The 27,121-nt window shown below is 38.3% G+C and overlaps 1 protein-coding gene across 1 annotated transcript; it reads right to left on the bottom strand.

The window, feature by feature from the left end:
• Positions 1-1,246: 1,246 nt before the first annotated feature.
• On the bottom strand, positions 1,247-27,121 carry LOC122551586 (uncharacterized). The gene is made up of 7 exons (XM_043693710.2): positions 26,565-27,121; positions 24,569-24,755; positions 22,221-22,324; positions 10,626-10,779; positions 6,959-7,176; positions 3,047-3,212; positions 1,247-2,935 (listed from the first exon to the last, which is right to left on the bottom strand). The coding sequence occupies exons 1-7, from the start codon at positions 26,763-26,765 to the stop codon at positions 2,763-2,765; spliced, it is 1,203 nt and encodes a 400-aa protein (XP_043549645.2). The 5' UTR covers positions 26,766-27,121; the 3' UTR covers positions 1,247-2,762.

The following is a 27,121-nucleotide window of genomic DNA, read 5'->3' on the forward strand; positions in this document are numbered from 1 at the left end:
CATCCTGGTGGTTTGAGTAGTGCTTTGTTCTTTTGTTTTCTTTGCAAGTATAAATTATTTATATTGCAGTGAAGGAACATGTTAATTTAAAAGAATAACAACAGAACAGTGGTTGCTCCAGTTGGAATATTGCTGAATACAAACAATCACACTAATTATGTTGGATGTGAATTGGGAAATATTAAAATAAGTTAATCATTGCAAATTATTTAGTCACAATGCAAACTTGCACAACAGTTAATAGGATGTACTGTTTAATAACAGTTATAGACTTAAGAAAATTATTTTATTTTTCCCAAAAAAACTTTAATACTGTTGAGATTTTTACTCGTACTGGTGCATACCATCATAATATGCTTAATATTAACAGAGTAGAAAGTTTCTGAAAAACTAAGACCTAATATTTTGATTGGAGTTTGGGAACAGAGTTAGGGCAGTTACCAGCTTTCCAAATCCAATCCAGGAAAATGCAGCTTAGAACTTCAGTTTATGTTCAGGTAGTTGTATCTGAGGAGGGGGCCTGTGTAAAAGCCCTCCAGCTGTCAGTCCCGCACCATTTTATTTGCCATAACCTCTATGTCACTCCACTAGAATCCACCACATGCAGAACTCAAACCATGCTGAGATTTAAAAAATCAAATATCTATTACAAAAAAACATTGATTATCCTTAACTTTATTCCCTTCATGCTCCACTTAGGTTTATAAGTAGTTGAGGCTGAATGGAATTCTTCTCTCAAACAATGTGTTAAATGCCAATTCACTTGAGGGTATGATCACACTCTAAAATAAATTATTCTACTCATATGTTATGGTACCTTCATCAAAGTGAAACTTAGCAGTGTTATCGACAACATTTTGAAAGTAAACCACACAAGAAATAAGGACAAGTGAAAAAGGCTTAAATTTACAAATGTCTCTTACCAAAGGAAAGCATTAGAGATATGGAAATGATTTGGGAAAGAATGTCAGAACTTGGGACTTGGCAGCTGAATTCAGAATTGAAGGAACACTGAGACGCATGAGGGGCGTGAAGATGGAGGGAACCTGGCCAGGGAAGGGGAAATCCCCGATCTGTGGCATTGAGCTACTCCCTGGGAAAACTTCCTGAAGCAACAGAGAAACCAGATTTTTTTTCCCCTATGTGTACTCCTTATTGAATCAGGAAGCTTCAGTTTACCAAAACTAAGCACCACACACACTACCAGATTGAGATAGGGGGCAAAGCTGCATTGAAAATAATATGCACAGATAATAAAAACAGGTATATAAAAACCTATTCCTCTTTGAGAGAAAGGACACATGGAATATGTTACAAATTGGACAGGTGGATTCACAGCAAAATTTACTGTGCGTGGAATTGAAATAAAAGAATTTGCCCAATCTTGTAGCAAAGTAGAATAATTTTTGCAAGCTTGTGCCTGAGTTAGCTGCCTTTAGGGTTCAGAGTGTTCATTAAACAAATTTCCTGCTTCGTCAGAGGCTGAAAGCTGCACTGGTTTTCAACAGGTGTGTTTTTATAGACTCCAACACTTTTTAAGGTTAAAATTTTTCAACTATTATCCTGATCAAAGTGCAAAAGGGAAATGGAAGCATAAAACAGTCAGTGCACAAGACAGATCTTTTATAGTCAATAATTCTTTTCAAAAATATTCTTAACATTTACATATTAACTGTGAATATAAGTGAAACACAAAGCATAGGTGAACTATTTAAAGGCTCTGGTTAGATTAGTCATTTTACCCCCGCTCCAAGTAATCCTCTGTGTTAGATATGTTATTTTTCAGTTTAGGTTTTAAAAAATTCTTCGGTGTTCCTGCAGTACTAGATGGTGAAATTAAAGTCTACAGCTATGAGTCCTTCCCAGTGTCCAGTATTAACATGCAGACATAGAGAAGAAACATGGAAGGTAGTTTAAAGAGAGGCTTAGGCCTCAACCCAGAGTCCACCTTGGGCTTCAAGACGTGGCCATCATTAACTACACCATGGTCTGTAGACAAGCCACTGGTGAAAATACCTCTGCCATGCAATTCCAGTTCCTGCAAACCTCCACAGCGAAGAGTCAATGTGTAAGGGAAGCATTGGTCCACCACTGCAGGCACTATTCAACAATCCCAGGATTCAAGTCCTTTTGCAACATTTACAGGTGTACAATTTGTATAAATCTGAAGAGTCCCCAAAACTTATGGTAACATAGTGTTTGATTTTCTTCAGATTACTTCTCTTTCTCTTATCACATGGAAAGCTAGCATTGCCAAATCACACATAAACAAACCAGATGCACAAAGTTTCCAAGATACAGTATTTACAAATAGGTTAAAACAAATCATTGTACCAAAACCTAGTTTCTACAATTTATGAAGTGTTATCCCTTGCTTTACATATACTGCATGACTAATGGAATGCAATGGGAAAAGCCATCCAGGTATGTAGCAATTAGCAGAAAACAAAGCTTAAAAATGCTGTGTTTCAAAACAGGTATTGACTCTGAATAATTATCTGGTAAAATATTACAATTTCGTTTCCACTTTAAAATTGACTTCATGTTGTTCCATACATTGCATGATAAATTGTTGACAAGTGCTTGTGACAGCCTGCGAATTGGAAAGATGGTATATAAATGCAGAGTATGTTAATATAAACGAAGAAACAAAAACTTTATTGGGTATGTAGGATCATTTATCTTATTTTACAGTAGTAGATCAGAGTTTCTTCCATTGTACAGTGTTGATGCAAATTTTGAAAATATGATATCCATCTTATTTAAATAAAAGAACTGCATGTGTCTTGCTCTTCATTCTCCTGTGGAGTAGATTCCACTCTGTTGCAGCCACATTGTCTCAGTGATCCAACTGACTTCACTGGTGATAAGTATATTAGGCTGAGGAGGAGAGTGAAGAGTACAGCTGCAGCAACAATTACAATAGCAGTGATCCCTGATAAAATGCAAAAGAAAAATTACTCTAATTGAAAAAGGCTGCCATAAAAAAAAACAGAAAAAATCTACAACTTAAAATGTAATTATAAAAACTAGAACAGGTAATTACCTTTGCCAAGAAATGAATGAACAATACTAGTTTTGTTTGCTTGAGATGCTTTTGGTAAAAATACAAAATTAGACTCATTCGAGCAGTTAAAAAGAGAAAGTGGCAACTGGCTCATCCAGAGCCCTTTGAAGCTGTCAGGACTGTTACACAACATATCGAGCTGGACCTGTAACCATGAAAAACAAGTGTTCTAGGTTACAGTCAGTATGAAATCTGGAATATACATGGTGTTCACTGGTGGCTTACTTTATATAGCATTTTACTAAGGGTTTGGCTCTACATGATTATTTTCAGGAAGACAATTCTTTTATGCCTGTCACATACTAATATTCTAAGTAACAGTGATCACCATCTTCACAATGCAAAATAAGTTATGACAGCATACAATGTGATAGAAGATAAAGTTCAGGAGCACAATGGAATTGTACAATATGACTAGGGGGATGATAAAATTAGAAAATAAATTTAGAAAGCAGGAAAGGAGATCTAATTGATTAATTTGATGAGGGAGAAGAGAACTGACACCAAAAGCAGTGATATATTTGACCGTGAACAAGGTTATCTAAATTCAAAGGGATCTTGATCATTTGGGCCAATGGGCTTAAGGAGTGGCAGATGGACTTTAATTTGGATAAATGTGAGGTATTGCATTTTGGTAAGACTAACATACAGTTAATGGTAGGGCCCTGGGGAATGTTGTCAAGCAGAGAGATTTAGAGGCTCAGATACATAGTTCTTTGAAAGTTACGTCACAAGTAGACAGGGTGGTTTGGCACCCTTGCCTTCATTGCTCAGATTACTGAGTGTAGGAGTTAGTATGTCATGTTGTCGTGGTACAGGATGTTGGTGAGGCCACTTTTGGAGTACTGCATGCAGTGCTGGTCACCCTGCTATAGGAAGATATCATTAAATTGGAGAGGGTGCAGAAAAGATTTACAAGGATGTTACTGGGACTGGAGGATTTGAGTTATAAGGGAAGGCTGGATCAGCTGAAATCTTTTTCACTATAGCACAGAAGATTGAGGGATGATAGAGGTTTATAAAATCATGAGGGGGCCATAGATAAGGTGAGTAGCAAAGATCTTTTCCCTAGGGTGGGGAATTTCAAATCAGAGGACATATTTTTAAGGTGAGAGGAGAAAGATTTAAAAGGGACCTCAGTGGCAACTTTTTCACAGAGGGTTGTCGATGTGTAGAATGAACTGCCAAACAAAGTGGTGGATGTAGGTGCAGTTACAACATTTAAAAGACATTTGAACAGATACATGAATAGAAGGTTATGGGCCAAATGGGACAGCAACAGTGAAAAAGCAGCAAAATAGTTCCAAATTACTTTGTTGTGTGGTTTGGAGGGTAACTTGTACATGGTGGACAGCCACTGGAGAATCAGAGAGTGAGTTAAATAATCACTGCAGAATCCTCAGCCTTCAGAGAACACTTGGAGCCCCACACAAGTTAAGTGGCTAGCCCAGTCCAGGTTCCAGTCAATAGTAACCCTGAGTGTGTTGATAGTGATAATTCATCAATGTCATTGAATGTGAAGGAGAAATGGTTAGATTCTATTGTTGAAGATAGTCATTAATTGGCACTTGTGCAGTTCAAATGTTACTTACCAATAGTGAGCCGAAGCCTGAATATTATCTAAGTCTAGCAACACATGGACAATGACAACTTCAGTTCACTGAAGAAGGAAATCAGGATAACGAAAAGCCTTGGCTAAGAAGATTAGGGAGATTCCAAGGAGGTTCTTTAAATATTTTCAAGAAAGAAGAATAACTAGAGAGAGAACAGGACCCTTCAAGGTCCAAAGTGACCTGTATGTGTAGAACAGCAGGAGATGGGCGAGGTAGTCAATGAATATTTCTCTTCTGTGTTTACTATGGAGAAAGACATGAAGACTTGGGGAAGTTAATGATGATATCTTGGGGCAGTCCATATCACAGAAGTAGTGGTGTTGGATGTATCAAAATGTATGAAGATGGATAAATCTCCTGATCCCGACCAGGTATATCCAAGAACACTGCAAGAGGCTAGAGAAGAAATTGCAGGGGCTTGGCTGATATTTTGCATCATTGTTAGCCTCATAGGTGAGGTCCCAGAAGACTGGAAGCTTGTGCCCTTATTCAAGAAGGGCTGCAAAGAAAAACCTGGGAACTGTAGACCAGTAACCCTCACAGCTGTGTAGGTCGGTTACTTAAGATTCTGAGATAAGGTATCCATGCGTTTGCAAAGACAGAGTTTAATTAGGAGTAATCAGCATGGGTTTCTTTATGGGAGATCATGCATCACAAATCTGTCAGAGTTCTTAGACGAAGTGACCAGGAAGGTTGACAAGGGCCAGACAATAGATGTAGTCTATATAGATTTCAGTAAGGCCTCTAATAAGGTTCCATATGGTAGGCTGCTCTGGAAGGTTAGATCGCATGGAATCCAGGGGGAACTGGCAAATTGAATACACAATTGGCTTGATGGTTGAAAACGGTGTGTTAGTGATAGGATGCTGGTCGGACTGGAGGCCTGTGACTAGTGGGAAGCCTCAGGGGTTGGTGCTGGGCTCATTACTGTTTGTTATCTACATCAATGATTTGGATGAGAATGTACAAGGCATGATTAGTAAGTTTGCTGATGACACTGAAATAGGCAGTATCGTGGACAGTGAGGAAGGTTCTCAGATATTGCAACAGGACTGTGTTCAGCTGGAGAAGTGGGCCAAGAAATGGCAAATGGAGTTTAATATGCATAAATGTGAGGTCTTACATTTTGGAAAGTCAAATCAAGGTAGGAGTTTTATGGTGAATGGTAGGGCCTTAAGGAGTGTGTGGAACAGAAGGACCTTGGAGTTCAGGTGCATGATTCTCTGAAAATGGAGTCACAGGTAGACTGGGCAGTAAAGAAGGCTTTTGACACACTGGCCTTCAGTCAAGACATTGAGTACAGAAGTTGGGAAAATATGTTACAGTTGTACAGAATGTTGGTGAGGCTGCACCTGGAATATTGTGTTCAGTTTTGGTCACCTTGCTATAGGAATGATGTTACTAAACTGGAAAGAGTGCAGAAGAAATTTACAAGAATGTTGCCAGGACTCAAGGGTCTGAGTTATAAGACAAGCTAGGACTTTCTCTTTAGAGTGTAGGAGACTCGGGAGGGACATTGTAAAAGGTCTATAAGATCATGAGAGGCATGGATAGGGTGAATGCACTCAGTCTTTTTCTGAGGGTTGGGGAATCGAGGCCTACTGGGCATCAGTTTCAGGCTAGAGGGGAAAGAATAAAAGGGAATCTGAAGAGCAACTTTTTTTACACAGGTGGTACACATATGGAATGAGCTACCAACAGAAGTGGTTGAGGTATTAACAACATTTAAAGGGCATTTGAATCAATACATGGATAGGAAAGGTTTAGAAAGATATGGGCTAAGTGCAGGGAAATGGGGTTAGCATGGATAGACTGGTTTGGGCCAAAGGGCCTGTCTCCATGCTGTTGGACTCTAACTCTATAAGCAAAATATCCTCATTTATGACTTTACAATGGAGGTAAGATCATTTATGAAATAGCTAAAGAAGATTGGGCCTAGTAGTCTCCCCTCGAGGAACTCATGACAACAATGCCCTGGTGCTTAAATAACTGACCTCCAACAGCCACAACCATCTTCCCTTATGTCAGGTATGATTCCAACTAGCGGAGAGGTTTCCCACCTGAATCCCATTAACTTCAATTTTGTTAGGGCACCTCTCGAATTCAACTCTCAGGTTCCCGATTAGGGCAAGACTATTTGAGATCAGGAGTTGAGTGGCTTTGGTTTTTAACATGCAAGCTTTCAAGTCAGCTCATGGTATTTTTGTTTTCAAAAAGATAATTTCATTTTCAACAGTCCCTTTGTTCTATTATCTGAAGCTCGGCAGCAAAATTGTACCTTCACAGTATCCAACCACTTCTTCACAGAGCACATCCTGGCATCACAGTGAAATGGGTTTTGGGTCAGTTTGATGTCTACAGCACCATCTACTGATCGAATGATGGGATTTAGTATCTCTCTAGAAAAGGCAACAAGTTTATTCCTGGACAAATCCAATAATCTCAGATTATTTTGAGAATTGAAGGCCGATTTGCTTATAAATGTAATGCCCGACCCTGCAAAAACAAATCACAGATTTGTAGTGAGTAAATAATCAAAAGTAGATTCATGTTGTTGTAACATAAATGGAAAACACACATAAAGATCCAAGTATTAAACTAGGTTAGGGATATTGAGGCAGGCCATTTTTTTAAAAAATGTAGTTAATTCCAAATATTATCATATTTATCAAACCTTGGTCATAAAGATTGATCATAGATTGATCATAGATTGATTAGACTAAGTAAGTAAACAGTTTTCATAAACCATTGGTTAATATACTAACACATAGTAAATATGATTTTGTGAAAGTCTCATCAGTCAATGACTACAAAGGTTCATCAGACAGACAGAATGACATTTTCTACATGTTTCTCAATGTAATGTGAGTGCCGTGTGGATATTGGCTCAGTATCGGTTGCCTACATTTTATTATTGCCTACTTACCTGATTCCAGAATATTTGAATATTTTTAAAACCTGTTTGAATAAAGAAAGCTATTTGGTTTCGCTAAAAGGAACAAATGTGAACCAATTCAAGATTTGTTCTCACTATAACGGTGTGTGTGTGTGCGTTATAAAACAATAGCTTGTATTTATAACAAGCTTCTAATAGAGTAAACCAGCCCATGGCACTTCACAGGTGAGCTATGAGGCTCTATTTTACATCAAATCTGCTTAATGAAAGCCTGAAACATGAAAGTTAATGCACCAGAAAATACATTTACCTATGAAAATGTGAACAGAAAATGATCAGAACTATTAAACATTACAAATAAATGATGACAGATGTTGCAAATACATATTCAGTCTTAAGAGGTCAGGACCTATGAAGAGGAAGAGTTAATATTTTGAGTAGAATTTTTCAGAATTGAAAACTAAAATACTAAATACCTACTTAAAGGAAAGCAAGTAATTAAGATTATAAAATTTAAAGGAAGACACTTTCTGCTTTTTGTCATTTATAGAAAATGGTTTGGATGTGATCATAAGAAGAATGGGTCGTAAGTTTGCAGATGGCACTAAAATTGGAGGTGCAGTGAACAGCGAAGAAAGTTACCTCAGATTACAATGGGATTTTGATCAGATGGACCATTGGCTGAGGAGTGGCAGATGGAGTTTAATTTAGATAAATGTGAGGTGTTGTATTTTGGAAAGGTAAATCAGGGCAGGACTTAAACACTTAATGGTATGTCCTGGGGAGTGTTGCTGAACAAAGAGACTTTGGAGTTCAGGTTCTTAGCTCCTTGAAAGTGGAGAGGCAGGTAGATAGGATAGTGAAGAAGGGGTTTTGTACACTTTCTTTACTGGTTAGTGCATTTTGTATATGAGTTGGGAGGTCATATTATGGCTGTACAGGACATTGGTTAGGCAACTTTTGCAACACTGCAATTCTGGTCTTCCTGCTATAGGAAGGATGTTGTGAACCTTGAAAGGATTCAGATAATATTTACAAGGAGTCCAAAACCAGACAGTATAGGTTTGAGGTGACCGGGGAAAAATTTGAGAGACACCTAAGGAGCAACGTTTTCACACAGAGGTTGAAGACTGGTACATTACAACATTGAAAAGACATCTGGATGGGTATATGACTAGGAAGGGTTGAGTGGGATATGGGCCAAACACTGGCAAATGGGACTAGTTGTATTTAGGTTGGCATGGACGGGTTGATCTGAAGAGTCTGTTTCAGTGCTGTACAGCTCTCTGACTCCATGACATTGTAAGAAACCAAATGAATATGGAAACAGAAAAGATGCTGTGAAGCTCAGCCAAGAAAAATCAGGGAATATTTGAAAAGAAACCAAAAGCAGATCAAAAATGAAAATAAATTTAGATATAAAGTTAAACCTGATGTTACTAATTCTATAACTTATCCAGAGAGCCACAGAGTTCCTGGTCAATAGAAGACATTCAGAGAACTACACAGGGACTGCAATGTGTATTATCTATAGCAGTGGTTTTCAGTCAGTGACACTGAAGACAGTATCTGCTGCCATTTGTCACTGTGCATATGTAGGAGATGGGAAATCTGCACAGTTATGCATCTTCTTTGCTTTGATACCGAAAAGGTTGGGAACCACTGATCAACAAAATGCAGCAACTTTCTAAGGCTTTTTGACAACAGCAGTCAAACAGAATCTACACTTCACTATGTGTTAACTAGCTCTTGTATGGTATGGATGTTTAAGCCTTACTTCTTCAAGATCCTATAACTGTTCTGCAGCAAACCTATGTGACAATATCATAATGAGTGGTGCTTCAGGCACTCCTCAGTATTAACCCTTTCAGACTATACATCCGTAGAACAAGCACCTTCCAAACTTATGACCTTTATTGCCGAGAAAGAAAGGCAGCACATGCATGGCAACACGGTCACCTGCAACTTCCCTTCCAAGCCCCACACACTATCCTGAGTTGGAAATATATCACAGAATCAAAATCCTGAAACTTCCTTCCTTCCTAAAAGCACTGTGGATATAACTATCAAACATGGATGACACTGGTTCAAAAGGGTGATTCACCGTCAATTTCTCAAGAGGAATGAAGGATGGGAAACAAATGCTGGTGAAACCAGCAACATCCAGATCATGTGAACAAATTCAAAAATATCCACTGGCCTATTCCCAGATGAGCAATTCTGCACTCAGCCCATGGATTTATAATTTTAATCATTGACCTTCTACTAACCAACTATTCTCAACTCCACTGTTAGAAATAGCAAAGAGGACCAGAAAGAGTGGGAAGAGGAATCAAAAGAATGGGAAATTAGGTAGGGTGTGAATTAGGTGGTCAGTTGCTGACATCTACTTCCTAGCCGGTGGTAACAATTCATTTCCTAAGTGCAAATTGCTGTTTCAATGGGCAGTACTGTGGCAAGGGATAAATAAGGGTGTCATTCATTTTGCAGCTGTGTTAACAATAAGAAGTGAAAGAGCAATTTGAAGTGGAGATAGTGGAAGATTAAAGAATGATTTTGATAGAGAGAACAGTACCCTGAGTACAGTCAGCTAAGAGGGAAGATGTGGTGGGACTCTACTGTAGGTAACACATTAAGATTAATAGAATGGCTGGTAGGATAAATGTTAGAGAAAAGGGTTAAGAAGATTGGGAATAGACACTATCAATGACCCATTGACTACTGAGGGGAAATATCAAACGTGGAAGAATGATTGTCTCAAAATGCTTGATGGCATTTTTGTTTGTAGCTCTTAATTCACATCAAAATCTGAACCTGATGTTTCATTTAATATGTCCACACCATCTATTTTTATTATTAATTTTCCTGTATACTTGTCAATCTAAACACAGGCTGTGATGAGACAGTTATTTTCCTTTGGAATAAATTGCAATCAAATAATTTCAATGCATTACAGGTAAATTAGAAATACGAAAACAACTCTTGAAAACTTTTAGAAGTGATAAACATTTATCATTGAATTGAAACACGAGATAGTGTAGATTGTTACCTGACAATCGCAATGTCCGTAGTTTGGTCAGTTTATAAAAGTACTGTGATAACACTCGAGCAATCTTATTATTGGATAAGTCCAGCTCCTGAAGCAATTGCATTTGATTAATGACTGGTACAAATGTGAGGTTGAGGTCTCTTAGAATCAGCACCTGAAGGAAATAATTTAATGTCAATCATTATCCTTCTTCATGCTCTATATGCCCAGAGATATTCACAACAATTCTATTCAGCCCCAAACATTTACTAGTTCCTCTGAGACAGGGTTGGTCTCATTGCCTTCCTGCATACTTGACTATAAATGTCTGTGTTTGTTTCTTGACTCTTGATTTATAAAATTGTCTGAGCTTAGTACATCTGATTTGTCAGATTTTTACAGTACTCTCTCTTCAGTTGTGCTGATTACAAATGCAAGTTCCAGAGACCTTGGAAAACTGAACCAGTACAAACTAGACTTTTATCAGAGTCTGAGTAGGATGTTTGTAGTCATTATGACCTGCATATCAGAAATGCTTCATTTAGACTAACATTTCCAAATTCTTGCAGCATTAGTTACATTGATGATAATATGTTAACTCCCTGTGGGTTCACTTGGCAGTGCCTCCACTGAAAAGAATGCAACCATCAAAAATGGTACCTTCACCTTTGACTGCTGGATATTAATCATGTCCGAGCAATGTACCCTGCCCTATATGTCACTGGAACAGCAACAATGTACTTTTCTGTGTTATGAAGCTATTGGTGTTTTTATGCCTAAACCTCATTGTTCTGATACATTTGTGCCTTAAAAATCTTTTGGTAAAAATCATACAACAGTCCAACAGGTTTATTTGGAAGCACTAGGTTTCAGAGGACTGCTCCTTCATCATCACAACCACCTGAGGAAGTGTGCTTCCAATTAAACCTGTTGGACTATAACCTGGTGTTGTGTGATTTTTAGCCTGATGAAGGAGCAGCGCTGCAAAAGCTAGTGCTTCCAAAATAGACCTGTTGGACTATAACCTGGTGTTGTGTGATTTTTAATTTTGTACACCCCAGTCTAACACCGGCATCTCCAGATCTTAAAAATTCTTGACTTGCTCCTCTCCAAATGAACTAGCTCAGACCCAACACCAAGTCAAAGTGAAATATTTGTTGGCTAGTCTTTTTGTAAGAAAAATGCTTGTTTGCAGTTTTTGAAATGTTGCCGGGGATGGTGGAGAAAATAATCCCAGCAGACAGTGGGGGTTAAAATCAGGAAAACCCTTTTAAGAAGAACAAATATTCAGTTGCTTCCCAAAAATATGCAAAATAATGTCATCCCTGAATGAGATTTAATTTGCTAAATTAAATTAAAAAAGGTTAGGTAGGCATCAAAAGTTGAATTCCTTCCTTCCACTTATTTCCCAAGGGCTCTTCTTGAGGTGTTCGTTTTTTTTTAATTTAACCTATTTTTCTAATCAACCAGTTCAAAGATGTTATTATACACATCTGGAGCAAGTGGAATTTGAATCCAGGTCTCCCAGTCCACAGGTAGGGACACTACTTGAGATTGCCCCTCTTGAGATTTTCATTAGGCTTAAGTTTTCAGGAGATGCAGCTGTTCCCACTTTCTTCCATACCCTATGATCACTTTAGTTCTAAGAACAATACCTAACTTTTCCGAGAAAGCATTCAATATTTTGGCCTCAACTGTTTTCTGTGGCAGATAATTCCACAGGCTCACCATTCTGAGGGTGATGAAATATCTCCTAATTTCATTCATAAATAGCTAACTCTGTATCCTTAAACTGTAATCCCTAGTCCTGGACTGTGCAGTAATCAGGAATATCCTTCCTGCATTTACCCTATCTGATCAGATTAGAGTTTTATGTTTCAACACATTCTTCTAAACTACAGTGAATATAGTCTGATTTAATCCAGTCTCTCATCTTAAGTCATAGAGTTGTACAGCACAGAAACAGACCCTTCGGTCCAACCTGTCTATGCCACAGACAATCCAAACTGATCTAGTCCCACTTGCTAGCATTTGGCCGTATCCCTCCCCAAACCTTCCTGCCATCTCAGGAATCAGTCTGATCAATCTTCCTTTAACTCGCTCCACAGCCAGGACATCTTTCCTCCGATAAGAAGACCAGAACTACACACAATATTCCAGATTTGGTCTTACCAAGGCTCTGTATAATTGCAGCAAGATATCCCTGCTGCTGTGCTCAAATCCTCTCACTATGAAGACTAACTTGTCACCTTCACTGCTTGCTGCACTTGAATGTTTATTTTCAATGACTGCTGTGCAAGGACTCTCAGGTCTCATTGCACCTCCCCTTTCCCAATCTCTCACCATTCAGATAATAATCTGCTTTGTAGTTTTGACTACCAAAGTGGATAACCACATATTTATCCACATTATATTTCATATGCGATGTATTTGTCCACTCACTGTCCAAATCACACTGAAGCATCTCTGCATCTTCCCCATCCAGCTTTGTGTCAGCTGCAAACTAGGAGATATTACATTTATCTAAATCATTAATATATCAAATGTAGCCACCAGAACTGCCATGTCTGGGATCTTTGATACCTGATGCTCATCTAAACAAGTCTTTATTGTTACCAGATTACTATTTTGGAATTTGTAATTCGTTATTTGGCAAAAAGAGTGAAGGTGACATGAGCAAGGTGACGTGACCTTTTCATATGGGAAGTATTTAAGATCTGGAATGTGCTGCCTGAGAGGTGGAGGCAGTTCACTGTGAGAGGAAATTGGATAATTCTGTGAAAAGGAAGCTTGAGCAAGGCTACCAACAGGAGACGTGGGAACCAGGTCTGGGATGATGAGTTCTGTTTGTATTGTACCTATTCCGCACTCTGTGATCATATTTTGCATTAAACATATTAATTGTAAAAACACACTGAACATAGTGTGGAGGGAAGGCCTTATGTGGAAAGCCTGAGGGACTTGGGTCTGTTCTCATTGGAGAGAAAATGGCTGAGGGGATTTAATAGAGACACGCAAGATGATCAGAGGATTAGATAGGGTGGACAGTGAGAATTTTTTTCCTAGGATGATGACATCGGCTGCAGAGCTGCAAATCGAGGGGTAATAGATTTAAGACCGATGTCAGAGGCAGGTTCTTTACTCAGAGTGGTAAGGGCATAGAATGCCCTTCCTGCCAATGTAATTAACAGCCACATTAGGGACATTTAAACAGTCCTTGGATAAGCGTATGGATGATGATGGGATAGTGTGGGGAATGGGCTTCAATTGGTTCACAGGTCGACACAACATCGAGGGTTGAAGAGTCTGTTCTGCGCTGTATTGTTCTATATTCAATGATTATCCTATTTCTCAAAATTTCTAACTTCAGTGATTGAAACCACTGATTCCCGCATTCATTGTTGTCTTGCAAATTCTGGAAACGTCTGATTCAGTTTATTTCTTGTAGTTTTGAGATTTAGGTCACAATTGGTGTCCAATCCCAATAGTTATTTGTTTAATGCCACAGGAGACAGTCTGCTGTGGTAACTCTGGAAACTTAAGTTATAAAGTAATGCTTATCAAAGCAGTAACTTTCCAGGCTCACTACTGTTTTTGCTTCCCGATTTGGCTTGGTTGACACTTGTTCTCTGTCCAATGCATTTGGGTTTTCTACTTCCAATTACACATTAGCCTGTAGGAACTTCAATTTCAAATTTAGTTGCTTATTAACTCTTTCCAAGCCACAACCCACACCATGATCATTACATTCTAATTGGTCTGGGTGAGGTGAGACTCCTTTCTAAGTGGTTTAAGAATTGTTTGATCAATTTCTAATTGTTTGTTGAGGCTGATGGGCATTAATTTGATGTCACCTCCCACAATCTTTTAAAATTGGCGAGATATTGTGTCAACTGTTGATACTAAAAGTTGAAACGACACTAGGACAGGATGGTATCTGAGGATATTGAAGGAAGTCAGAGTGGAAATTTCAGAGTTTGACAATTATCTTTCATTCAGTAGTGGGGAGAGTTCTAGAAGTAATTATTTGGGATAGAGTTAATAGTCACACGGAAAATGTGGATTGATACACAAGAGTCAGCATGGATTTTTTCAAGGGAGTACTGTGTCTAACTAACTTCCTGGAGTTTTTGAAGAGATATTCCAAAAGGTATTCAATACCATGCCACATGAGAGACTCACGAGAAAAGTCATGGTCATGGCATAAACGAGACAGTAGCAATGTGGATACAAAATTGAGTGAGGGGTGGCAAACAGTAATGGTTAATGTGTATTTCTCAGGCTGGGTGAATATTTGCAGTGGTGTTCCCCAGAGATTGCTATTGGGATCATTGCTTTTCCTGATATATATATATATTTAAAAAGTGTGTCAGCAACAATTTCAAAGTTTGCAGATGACAGAAACATTGGCAGAATAGTAAATTATGAGGCAAGTATTGAACTTTAAAAGGACATTGATATTTTGATGGAGTGGACGAATGGGTCAGGTAAAGCTCAAACTGAAGAAGTGTTCTGAAGAAAGGTCACTGGACCTGAAACGTTAACTCTGCTTTCTCTCCATAGGGGACGAAAGTGAGGACTGCCGATACTGAAGATTAGAGTCGAGAGTGTGGTGCTGGAAAAGCCCTTCATTCCTGATACACTGATTTTCCTGTTCCTTGGCTGCTGCTTGATCTGCTGTGCTTTTCCAGCACCAAACTCTTGACTTTCTGTCCACAGATTCTGCCAAATATTCCCAGCAAATTCTGTTTATGTTTCTGATTTCCAGCATTTGCAGTTCTTTGTTTTATTTTTGTTTAATAGATAAGTGAGGTTAGTTGCGGGGGGGGGGGGGGGGGGGTTTAGTTTAATCATTATTCAGGAGGTAGACAATGTATTCAGAATTATAACTTTTCCTGAGCAACTATTTACTTAACTACAGTGGAACCCTCGCTCAGGGGAGTCTTCAATTTCCTGGGTAATTCCCTTGCAGCTTGTTACAATGGAGATTCCACAGGGTTCCCACATGAAAGTCTTATCCAGACTTCAGAAGCAATTATCCAACCATCAGAAAAACTGTGCCCCTGGTCTCCTACTTCTTAACGCAAAAATGCAATGTATAAATTTGATTGTTTTAATTGTTGCGATCAAATTGTGTGAGCTGAGGGAAGAACGCCAAAGGGGCAGAGGAATTTTAATGGGTAGAGAAGAGTTTTGGACCCCCCCAACAATGTAATCATGGATTATATAAATGTTAGTCTTGTAATGAACACTTCAATTGGATAAGTTGATACTGATTTCATAAAGATTTACATCTGAGTTACCATGTCATACCTATGAAATAATTGAAGTGCAGTACCAAATAAAACTGAAAGAACTGTGGATGCTGGAAATCGGAAACAAAAACAGAAGTTGCTGGAAAAGTTCAGCAGGTCTAGCAGCATTTCTCTGGAGAGAAATCAAAGTTAACATTTTGGGTACAGTGACTCATCCTCACAACTGGAAGTGTAGTGGTTGTTATAGAGACATGCAACTGTTTATCTCTGACTTCACCAGACTGTGGATTGTGTGATAATGATAATGGCTTTGTGTGTATAGATGTCTGTCAATTTTTTTTTAAGGTTATTATTTGCTAACTGATGTCTATAATTTCATCCCAATTTTAAAAATTGTGACGTTTGAAATTAATACTATCCTTGTGTGATGTGTCTTTAAGTTTAATGAAGCAGTAATGATTACTCAGTATATTGTTAAGTTCTTCCAGTACTGCTACAAGCTGTCCAATTACCCCACAAATCTCACATATAAAGAAGGTAACATTACTTTGAGACTGTATCATCTGATAAGTAGTAAGAAGGATAAAATGGAAATGCTGAAAACCCTGAATTTCCTCATAATTGTCAACACAGGGTAATGAGTTGGATGATTAACAATGATCATAGTAATCATATTGAATAGTGGAGCAGGCTTGAATGGCTGGAAGTTTAGATTAGAGTGGTGCTGGAAAAGCACAGCAGGTCAGGCAGCATCCAAGGAGCAGGAAAATCGACGTTTTGGGCAAAAGCCCTTAATCAGAAATAGAGGCAGGAAGTTTATGCGAAGGTCGGTAGGGTGGAAGATGAGGACCGGGGGCGTTCTGTCCTTGTTACGGTTGGAGGGGTGGGGTTTGAGGGCGGAGGTGCGGGATGTGGATAAGATGCGTTGGAGGGCATCTTCAACCATGTGGGAAGGGAAATTGCGGTCTCTAAAGAAGGAGGCCATCTGGTGTGTTCTGTGGTGGAACTGGTCCTCCTGAGAGCAGATACGGCGGAGGCAGAGGAATTGGGAATACGGGATGGCATTTCTGCAAGAGATAGGGTGGGAAGAGGTGTAATCCAGGTAGCTGTGGGAGTCGGTGGGTTTGTACAAAATGTCAGTGTCAAGTCAGTCGTCATTAATGGAGATGGAGAGGCCCAGGAAGGGGAGGGAGGTGTCAGAGATGGTCCAGGTGAATTTGAGGTCAGGGTGGAATATGTTGGTGAAGTTGATGAATTGCTCAACTAATCGCGGGAGCACGAGGTGGCACGAATGCAGTCATCAATGTAGCGGAGGAAGAGGTGGGGAGTGGTACCGGTGTAATTACGGAAGATGGACTGTTCTACGTAGCCGACAAAGAGACAGGCATAGCTGGGGCCCATACGGGTGGAATGGCCGGAAGACCTACTCCTGCTTCTATTTGTTATACGTCACATAGTTATGTGTAAGGAGATGGTCAAATGGGAATCAATATCAAAGTTTGGGCAATAGAAAACTTGGGAGTGGAAAAGGCATTAACTTTAGGGAATATGCAGAAAAACAAAATAATAAAAAGGAAAGGAAAACTAGAATCTAAAAGGAATGTTAAGAAAATAATATGCTTACATTTCAAGACGGCAGAGCACACCAAAACCAATTGCTGGAAATTAAATTAGAGACTTATTGTAGTTTTAGGAACACCTAAAGAATCCTCATAGTTGTACCAGAAAAAGAAATGGGTTCCAAACTGAAACAGTCATACAAGTGGTGTGCTCCTTCACAGTCTATTAGGAATAATGTTATCGCTCAGGATAGTCAAGAGAACTATTCCTCAAATACTGCAAAGAAAAAGTCAAACTGCTGGAGATTCTGGATATGTTAAATCAAGCGGAGAAGTGTTCTCTTAATCACAACAAAATAAATAAATGAATTTTGGAAAGGTTTAGTGATTTTGTTTATAGAACAGAAGTTCTCTCAAGGACAAACCAATGAAGATTTATTTACTTGTTCATGGGACGTGGGTGGAGCTGCCTAGGCCAGCATGTATTTATAATCCCTAATTGCCAGAGGGCTGTTAAAGTGAACCATATTGTTGGGGATGCATGTAGATCAGACAGGGTTGAGAGGTATATTTCCTTCCCTAGAGGATATTAGTGAACCAGATTTTTTTTGGAATTTAACAGCAGCTACTTGGCCTGAGAGAAATGCAACATACTTTACAGATCATGACTAGAGCCTGTTGTCAGTTATGTCTCAATGATTGGTTGTGACTGTTTGCCATTAGAGATGTCCCTAATGAATTCACAGGATTCAGTCCTTTTGACCTGATAGATGAATAAGATGAGGATTGCCTTAATTCATTAAAAAATATAGAAATCAAAGCTCAGAAACTACATTACCAAAATTTCTGTCAAGTTACCAGGAAAATGACCCAAAACATGTGAGTTGACAAAAAAAAAAGCATTTGATAAAGGCTCAACAAACAATCAGCTGGAGCAGATAAAAAAATTCAAAGCTCAAAATTTGTCTCTGGAAATAAAGTGATAATACTGTTACTCATCTCTGGGGATCCACTAAAAGAAAGGTTCATTGAGACATTATCATCAAAAAGAGACTCAAAGATATGAATAATGTTGATTTTTCCTTCTGTCTGGATACTCATTACATGTGTTTCATGTTAATATCTTAAAGTGATACTGTGACAGGGAGCATAGTCAGGAGAAAAGTATGTTTACAGCAGTGAACTGAGTAGGAAGTGAAATAGAAATATCAGACTAATTTGAGAATGAATCAGAAATTGAAAACTCTAAAATCCATCCTCCAGTAACCAGATTGGATTAGATGGTAGGTAGTGCTTAAGTCCTAGATGGACTTTATCAATGTTCAGAATGAAAATACACCAGCAGCTTTTCAAAGAATAATCAACAAGATAATTGCAACTATTGTAGAGCAGACTCAATGGGATGAATGGCATATTGCTGCTTCTATCTCTTTTGGCCTTGTATGCATTGGTGATATTGTTGGGTTAAGCCAAAACTGGGAAGAACGTTTATACATTCGGACAGACTACTTGATTGGTCACAAAGAGCCACTTTGGTTATAAACTAGGCAAAGAGTGAATTTAACAAAGCAAAAGTAACCTATTTGGACCACAGTGTGGGACAAGGCCACATAGCACCCAGAGAAGCAAAAATAATGGCTATTCTGAATGCTCAGTACTTCACACAAGCAGAAGTTTTTGTGCTACATAGGCAATGAATGGGTGAATTATACATTGCTGCAAAGTTCAGCACTGTAGTGTGAAAGAAAGGATGTTAAAGAAAAGCAAGAATCTTTAATGGACAGCGGTGGAGGCTGAGAGGTGACCTTACAGAGGTTTATAAAATCATGAGGGGCATGGATAGGATAAATAGACAAGTATTTTCCTTGGGGTGTCCAGAACTAGAGGGCATAGGTTTAGGGTGAAAAGGGAAAAGTATAAAAGGGACCAAAGGGGCAGCTTTTTCATGCATAGCATGGTATCTGGAATGAGCTGTCAGAGGAAGTGGTGTGGAGGCTGGTACAATATTTAAGAGGCACCTGGATGGGTATATGAAGAGGAAGGGTTTAGAGGGATACCGACCAAGTGCTGGCAAATGGGACGAGATTAGGTTAGGATATTTGGTCAGCACGGATGAGTTGGATCATAGGGTCTGTTTCCGTGCTGTACATCTCTATGACTATGACTTGCCAGCAGAAATACACAACAGGAAATGGAGACTTTGAGTTTGGTGTTGGATCTATGTCATTTTAAAATTTACATATCGAATAAGTGCAGAGACTTCTTGTATGGACCAAAGTCCTCTGACTTTCTGAGCTAAGTATCAGAGCAAGAATCGAAGGCTGTTTCTTGAGGTTTAATGCTACAACTGTGCAATTTGAAAATTATTAATTAGCAGGAAGAGCTGGTGCTTTATCAAGAGCAAACCTGAAGGAAAATGAATGTTGTGTTTAAAATGAACATGAGTAGAATGATTTTTATGAAAGATCTTTGTGTATTTGATGTAAATACATTGTTCTGTCTGCAGTAAAATCTGTAATAATAAAATAGAAATAATGAGATCATGATAGAACAATGAACATGTCTTTTGAAGATGTGTTTTCATTTCCATTCCCCATAGGGAAATGTTAGGAACAATGTATAACTTTAACTTTAATTGATAGATTACATCTTTGTATGACCAATGGGATTCATGATTTTTATTTTTTTTACATAAAGAGTTGTTTTTGTGGGCTGAGTGTGGGAGGTCTGGAGGCTTGTTTGTAGATATGCATTTTTAATAAGATTTTTCAACCCCTAAAGAGAAGTGAAATGGTTTAGTAGATTAAAAACGGTAGAACAGAACTGTCCTTTTGTTTAGCAACAGGAATCCTAGGGCACTCAACGAGCTGAAACAATGCAAAAAGTCAGATAGATAGTCGACACGTGCCAAAGAAAGACTGCTGAGAACTGAGTTTCAGGAAGTCATGTTTGTTGGAAGTTAAAGTAAGTTGTGAGTTTAGTTTGCAGTTTGTTTTCAATGTTTCAGGGAAAGTTGAAGGAGTAAGCATTGAGTGAGCGTAGAAACTTATCAGAAGGAAATCGGTCTGGCTGTGCCAGCCCAAGCAAAAAACCCTAATGTGGAGACAGTGGGAATTCCTCACTGGGGTTTCAGTGCTTGTGTGACTATTGCTGGGATAAAAGGAATAGTGTGATTTCAATCATTTTCTGATGTCACTGAAAAAATATTTCTATTAAAAAAAAACAAAGAAGTGCAAATGCTGGATGTCTGAAACAAAAAGACAGTCCTGGAAAAACTCAAAGCATGTCAGGCAGTATCTGTAGAGAGGAAGAGAGTTAATGTTTTGAGTCCAGTGACCTCTCATCAGAAATCATTTTGAATCTATTTGATTTGTGCAATGAAGTTCATGTTTTACTATTTTAACCAACATTTTATTCTTTGTTAAAAGCACACTGACATTCTCTTCGAGATCAGTTGCAGAACATATTTATGAAGACAGCTGTCACACTGAGGTCTGGCTTGTTCAGTATTAACACTAGCTGGTTCACAACACTCTGCAGTCCATCTTATTGCCCTTCACTGCCCAGCTCCTCTCTTCTCCACCACCAATTGCTCTCAGGGGTTCACCCTCAACCTCACATTGTGGCTCCTAGTCTTAGCAACCAGGCGTCCTTCCAACCCTCTCGTCCATCCGTGCCACCTCTGGTCTTGGCGGCCCCTTGATTTGGCATTACAGGTTTGGTCACTGCTAACACAAATCTTCTCACTGCACTCCAACCACACAGTGGTTCTCTCCTGTCTTTCCTGCTTGTAGTCAAATAGTGAGTCTATTAGTTGTAAATATGAGAGAAAACCAACCTATGATTGGAAGGTCAGCTCCATGCAAATTCTTACTGCTCCAACATTGGGGGTGACTTTCCCCTAATTGATCATCCCCATAAAACCATTAGACATAGGAGCAGATGAAGGCCATTTAGCCCATGGAGTCTATTCTGCCACTGACCCAATAATCCTCAACTCCACTTTTCTGCCTTTTCCCACAGCCTGGGATTCCCTTACTGATTAAGGAACTTGGAGAAAGTGAAAACTGCAGATGCTGAAGATCAGAGTCAAAAAGTGTGGTGCTGAAAAAGCATAGCAGGTCAGGCATCTCCTTGGATGCTGCCTGACCGGCTGTGCGTTTCCAGTGCCACACTTTTTGATTAAGGACCTGTTAATGTCAGCTTTGAGTATATTTAATGAACAAGCTTGACATCCTCCAAAGTAAAGAATCCTACAGATCCACTACACTGAGAAGAAAGGTATCCATCCTGGATCAGTGAGAGACCGGATTGATATTTGTTGACAATCGTCAAGAAGAGTCAGCAAATGTTGAGGTTTCGTCTTTGAACTGGAAATATGGTGCTTACATTTTATTAGAAGGAAAAACAGATCCAAATCCTTAAAGACCCAACAGTTTTACATTAAAAGGTGGTGAAATGATGGATTAAGAAGAACAGATTTAAGGACTATTAGCATCATCCAATGGACTGCATGGCTCTGGAGACAAATGTTTCTTCCTGAGGGACTACTGACTTTTTATTTCTGCAGAAGTGAAATGTGGAGTTCCATAGGATGTGCCTTTAGATTTCTAAAAGGCCTTTGATAAAGTTTTTTTTTAACACTGAAACCCAAAGCAGAGGGAAGGAATTGGCTGAAGAAAAGTAATAAGTGAGTATTTATGGAAATGGCAAGCAGAGGGGGAATCCAATGGTGTTTAACATCTGTATCTAGCTTCAACATCTTTTCAAAGCATTGTTCACTTGTAAAGCTTTATTCTTACCTTAATTTTTCTCAGAGGCATTAATGCTTGATATTGAAAATCCTGAAACTGTGCTTGGGGCCCCAAGTGCAGCTCCCTGAGCTCCTGCAAATGCTCAAATGCACCTAATGAAAAACAAAGTGCATTACAAAAATATTTTTTTGATATCATTATGCAACATTATAAACATTAGATAGATTTTTGACTTCATAGTTAGGCATTAATTCAATAGATTCACCCACTCATTAGAGAAACAACATGGTTTTTCATTCTCAGCTGGTGCAGATCAAAGTTTACTCTATTTCCTGTAAGCTTGCAACAAAGTTCTGTTAAATATTAGTGATGTATCTTTTAAAGAGAGAGTTTCCAAATTTGTGCTTCCACTGTGTACCTTTGAATTCCAGCAGTGCATATTGTGAAGGTCTATGACTGTCTCAGGATTTCTCATCCAAGAGCAGAAAACGATGCAGAGTTTGTGATCATCCCCATTTATCCTTTCTCCGTATGACCTACTACTGGCTTACTCAGCAAAATGACATCTTTCTCTGATGTCAGGAATTAAATCAAAGGATATTTTTGATATTTAGAAATCTGTATTTCTGAAGTTCTTGTTAAAATCAATATTTAGCATTATCGTTGATTGAATGATTATTAACCATTCACATACAAATTCTTAAGTCCATGATTCAAGTGTGGATTTCCGAGCATATATGACTATTTTCATGATGTACAAAAATTGCTTTGTAACTTGGTCAAATTCATCCTGATGCCATGTGTGTGCTCTACACTTTCAGGTTCCAAACTACAATAGAGCTGAAGTCATTGATTATTCATGTTGATTTGGGTGAAAAAATAGTTCAGCCATAAAAATGACGATGCAGGAAAGAAGCCATTCGGCCCCCTGTGCCTGTGCTGGTGCTAATTCTTTAAATTTTCTCCATGTGAGTGGCAGAGATGTTACAGACCTGCACGATTTTCAACTTAAAAACAGCATAATTTTGATATATCACAAATAAATGGGTATCATATAATTGATATATTAGATATAAAATATTACAAGTTCACATTTCACATACTCGATTTGCCTTTTGAGTATCCAGTTGTTGACTCTATGTCCTCTTCACAGGCTGCATTCTCACTTCCATTGGTGTCATCAGCAAATTTAGCAACCACGCATTTTTTTCCCTTTGCCAAGACATATTGTTGAGGCTCCAACCCCCTGTGGCAATCCACTCAACACATCTTGCCATGCTGAAAGAGACCCATTTATCCTAATGCTATGAAATCTTCACTTGTGCAGTAACTATTGATGTTTCTCCTTCATACATATATCCAGAACAATTTTAGAAAGATGTTTGCCAAAGTGTCACTCAACCAGCATTTCTTTTAATTTCAATCAACTCAAATTGAACATTACCCGGGCTACTGATTTGTCAGATTGTGATATCCAATTATAAATCCAGATTTCTCATCATGTGCAGCATATTAACTTTAAATTTACAATCGTTGCAGTGTTAAAAATGCTGTATGTGAGCAATGACCATTTATTTCACCTACCCAACACAGAATATACAGTGACATTTGTTAAGAATACAGAACTCAGATTGACCTCAAAGGGCAAATTTCATATGAAATGTTCCAATTCAATTTGCATTTCTCTCAAAATCTTAAAACCAATTGGTAAGTTTAGCCTTGGAATTTATAAGCATGTAACTGTAATCTTACTAGTCCTGTGTTAAATTCCTTTCTTTTGTAACAAATGAAAGTATAGGTAATACAAAATCTATGGCCAAGGAAAAAATAATTTTCTGAAATTACAATATAATAAAGTTTACTTTTTCCATTTCGTTTAAAATGCATTTAATTTTAGCTTAAATTTAATCCACTTTTGAAATGCATTAGCTTAATAAAAGCAGCAGGAGGAGGCAGTAACGTAACGTTAACTTTACTTGATGGGTAGCCTAGAGGGTCAGGCTAGTGGTCTGGTGAAACTGTTTCAAATCTCACCAAGGTGGGATTTATGAGTTCACTATTGCTTTGTAGGGAAAGAACTTTTCATCCTTATCTGATGTGCCTCCAGATGTTACTCCAGATCCACAGCAATGTGGTTGACAGGCCTAGCAAACCACTTAATTTCAGGGCAATTAAGGAAAGGCAACAAATATTAGCCTTGCCAGGAATGCCCATAACCCATCAAACAAAGAAAAATAAGTATGTTCTACCAACATCCCACAAACAGTACAACGTTATGTGGTCAGTTAATTTGATGGTAGTATTGGTTGGGGAATAGCTTGTAATGAAGTCCCTGTCACTCGTCATGAAACATAAACTGTTTACTAACGTAGATAGGCAAACAAAGAAAAACATACCTGATTTAATTTCCTTGATGAAATTGTTGCTGATAACTAGGATTTGGAGTGAAGTGAGTGGAGCCATTGGTTTGGAAGGAAACTCCACTAATCTGTTGTCATGAAGATATAGCTGTTGAAGACTGGAAATATTTGAAAATGCTATGTTGTCTACAGTTTCTAAGTTAGTACTATTCAGAAGTAGCACCTGGAACCAAACATTAAACAAAGTTATTTGACGTTAAGTACAAGTTTGATCAATGTTTCAAACTCAGCATCAAGTTTTTGTTTCTCAGGAGAACTGTTGATAACCTTCCAAATCATGGTATGGGTTATTTATGATTTTGCTATGAGGATTATATAATGCAACATTGTTGCAGTCATTTATCAGCATTCCTATTCATGTCGGATAAACACTGAATATACTAGAGGAAGCTGGTGTTACCTGATGACTGTGATAGTACAAAAGTTTATTTCTTTATTACGAATAGCCCTCTGCCCCAGAATTTCTGTTAAATGCTCTTGGCACAGAAACCCGCATATCACAGTGATTACCAAATCTTGTAATTCACGTTGACTTGCATTGTTAGGCTTGGAAATTTTGATACGTTAATAACACTCACTTAAGTGTTTACTTACTAATTTTAAGTTTGCCAGTTCTGATGTGCAACATAAAAATTTAACTGCAATTTAACCTCCCTTTTTATTCCATGGAAAATCCATTTGATAACAAATTATCTCCAAACCCCTCTATGTGAAATTTTTTTGGTACTCTCCAAGTTTTATAGCCACATTGTCATGTTTATTTTAATAGGAGATACATCTATTAAAATAACGAGCACATTACTGCAAAGCGTTATTATATCTTCTAAGAATTAAAAAATAGACATATTGGGTTGTCGAGTAGCGAAATTGACACTTTACCTCATTTTGAACTGAGCAAAGAGCTTAGATATAAACTTCACAATGCAGATAGACTGACATTTACATAGTTCAGAAAATGATGTTTTGTTCCTCGAATAAATTATTGAATCCCTACAGTGTGGAAGCAGACCATTCAGCCCATCCAATTCACACTGCCCTCTGAAGGCCAAACTCACCACACACCCCTCCCTACCCCATTCCTCCATTTCCCATGGCTAATCCCACCTAACCTTCACATCTTCGGATGTAGGAAGAGAGCAGAGCACCGGAAGAAAACCACGCAGTCATGGGGAGAATGTTCGAATTCTATAGAGACTGTTGCCTGAGGTTGGAATCGAACCCGCGGCCCTGGTGCTGTGAGGCAGCAGTACTAACCACTGTGCTACTGGAAAAAGAATCATATTCTGTACATAGCTAATCAGTGGTACAGATTTGTCCTTATTAAGTAACGACTAATATTTTGTTAAAAATATGTTTATTCTAAATGCCTGCGACCTCGAATTTAGAAGAAAAATCAAACACAATAGTATTCTGAACACATGTTCACTGTCACTTAATTTCCTTAAATTAAAATTACAGAAGAATACATTAAAAACAACTCAATTTGCTTTAAAGGAAGAGGTCATAGAGCACAGAAATATACCCTTTGGTCCAACAAGTCCATGCCAACCATAATCCCAAACTAAACTGGTCCCACCTGCCTGTGCTTGGTCCATATCCCTCCAAACATTTCTTATTCATGTACTTATCCAAATGTCTTTTAAATGTTGTAACATTCACTACTTCCTCTGGAAGTTCATTCCAAACATGAATCAGTGTGTAAAAAGGTTGCCCCTCATGTCTTTTATAAATCTTTCTCTTCTCACCTTAAAAATACCCCCTCAGGTCTTGAAATCCCCCACCCGAAGGAAAAGACACTTACCATTCATTTTATCTAAACCCCTCATGATTTTATAAACCTTTATAACATAACCTGTCAAACTCCTGTGCTCCAGTGGAAAAAGTCCCAGCCTCTTCTAATACCTCAAACATTTTTTCTTCAGCTTATTTTGAATAAAACTATTCATTTAAGAAAGAAATTCTAGATTTTCACCTGTAATTGGTTGTAGTGCTTCAGGCAGTCCTGATAGTTTCTTCCGAGTCTGAGGCCACTGACATCCAGAACAGATATATTTCGTATCATACAGCCATTCAGTCCTGGTGGGCATGTGGTTGAATGTGTCACTGAAGAAGTTTCAAATGAGGCAATATACAAAAAGCAGGCAAATGCATAAAAACTGATAGCAGAATCCATGTTCTTGTCAGTCTGCCTTTTCAAGTCAGTAGTCAGAATGATCAGAAAGTTTTGTAAAACAATAATTTATCCAATTTTCTTTTTGCTATAACTTTGGCTTTATCAGTTTTAAACAGGAGGTAACCTTTCACTTGTCTGAATTTTTTGATGTTCTAGGACTGATATTCAGTCTATTTAATATATCAGAGATCATAACTCTGATCTATGAAACTAACAGCGGTGTACTGAAATTCTCTACAAGTAAAATATCAAATTAGGTTTTCAACAGCTGATACAGCTGAGGGTGTATAACTTGATAAGTAAATCTCACTCATTAAAATCCACTGCTCAAGAACAAAGCTATCCTGTTTGAAGCT

The sequence above is a fragment of the Chiloscyllium plagiosum genome, unplaced genomic scaffold (genome assembly GCF_037043375.1).
Source record: "Chiloscyllium plagiosum isolate Xiang-an unplaced genomic scaffold, Cpla_swu_hap1 HiC_scaffold_1, whole genome shotgun sequence".
Lineage (NCBI taxonomy): Eukaryota > Metazoa > Chordata > Chondrichthyes > Orectolobiformes > Hemiscylliidae > Chiloscyllium > Chiloscyllium plagiosum.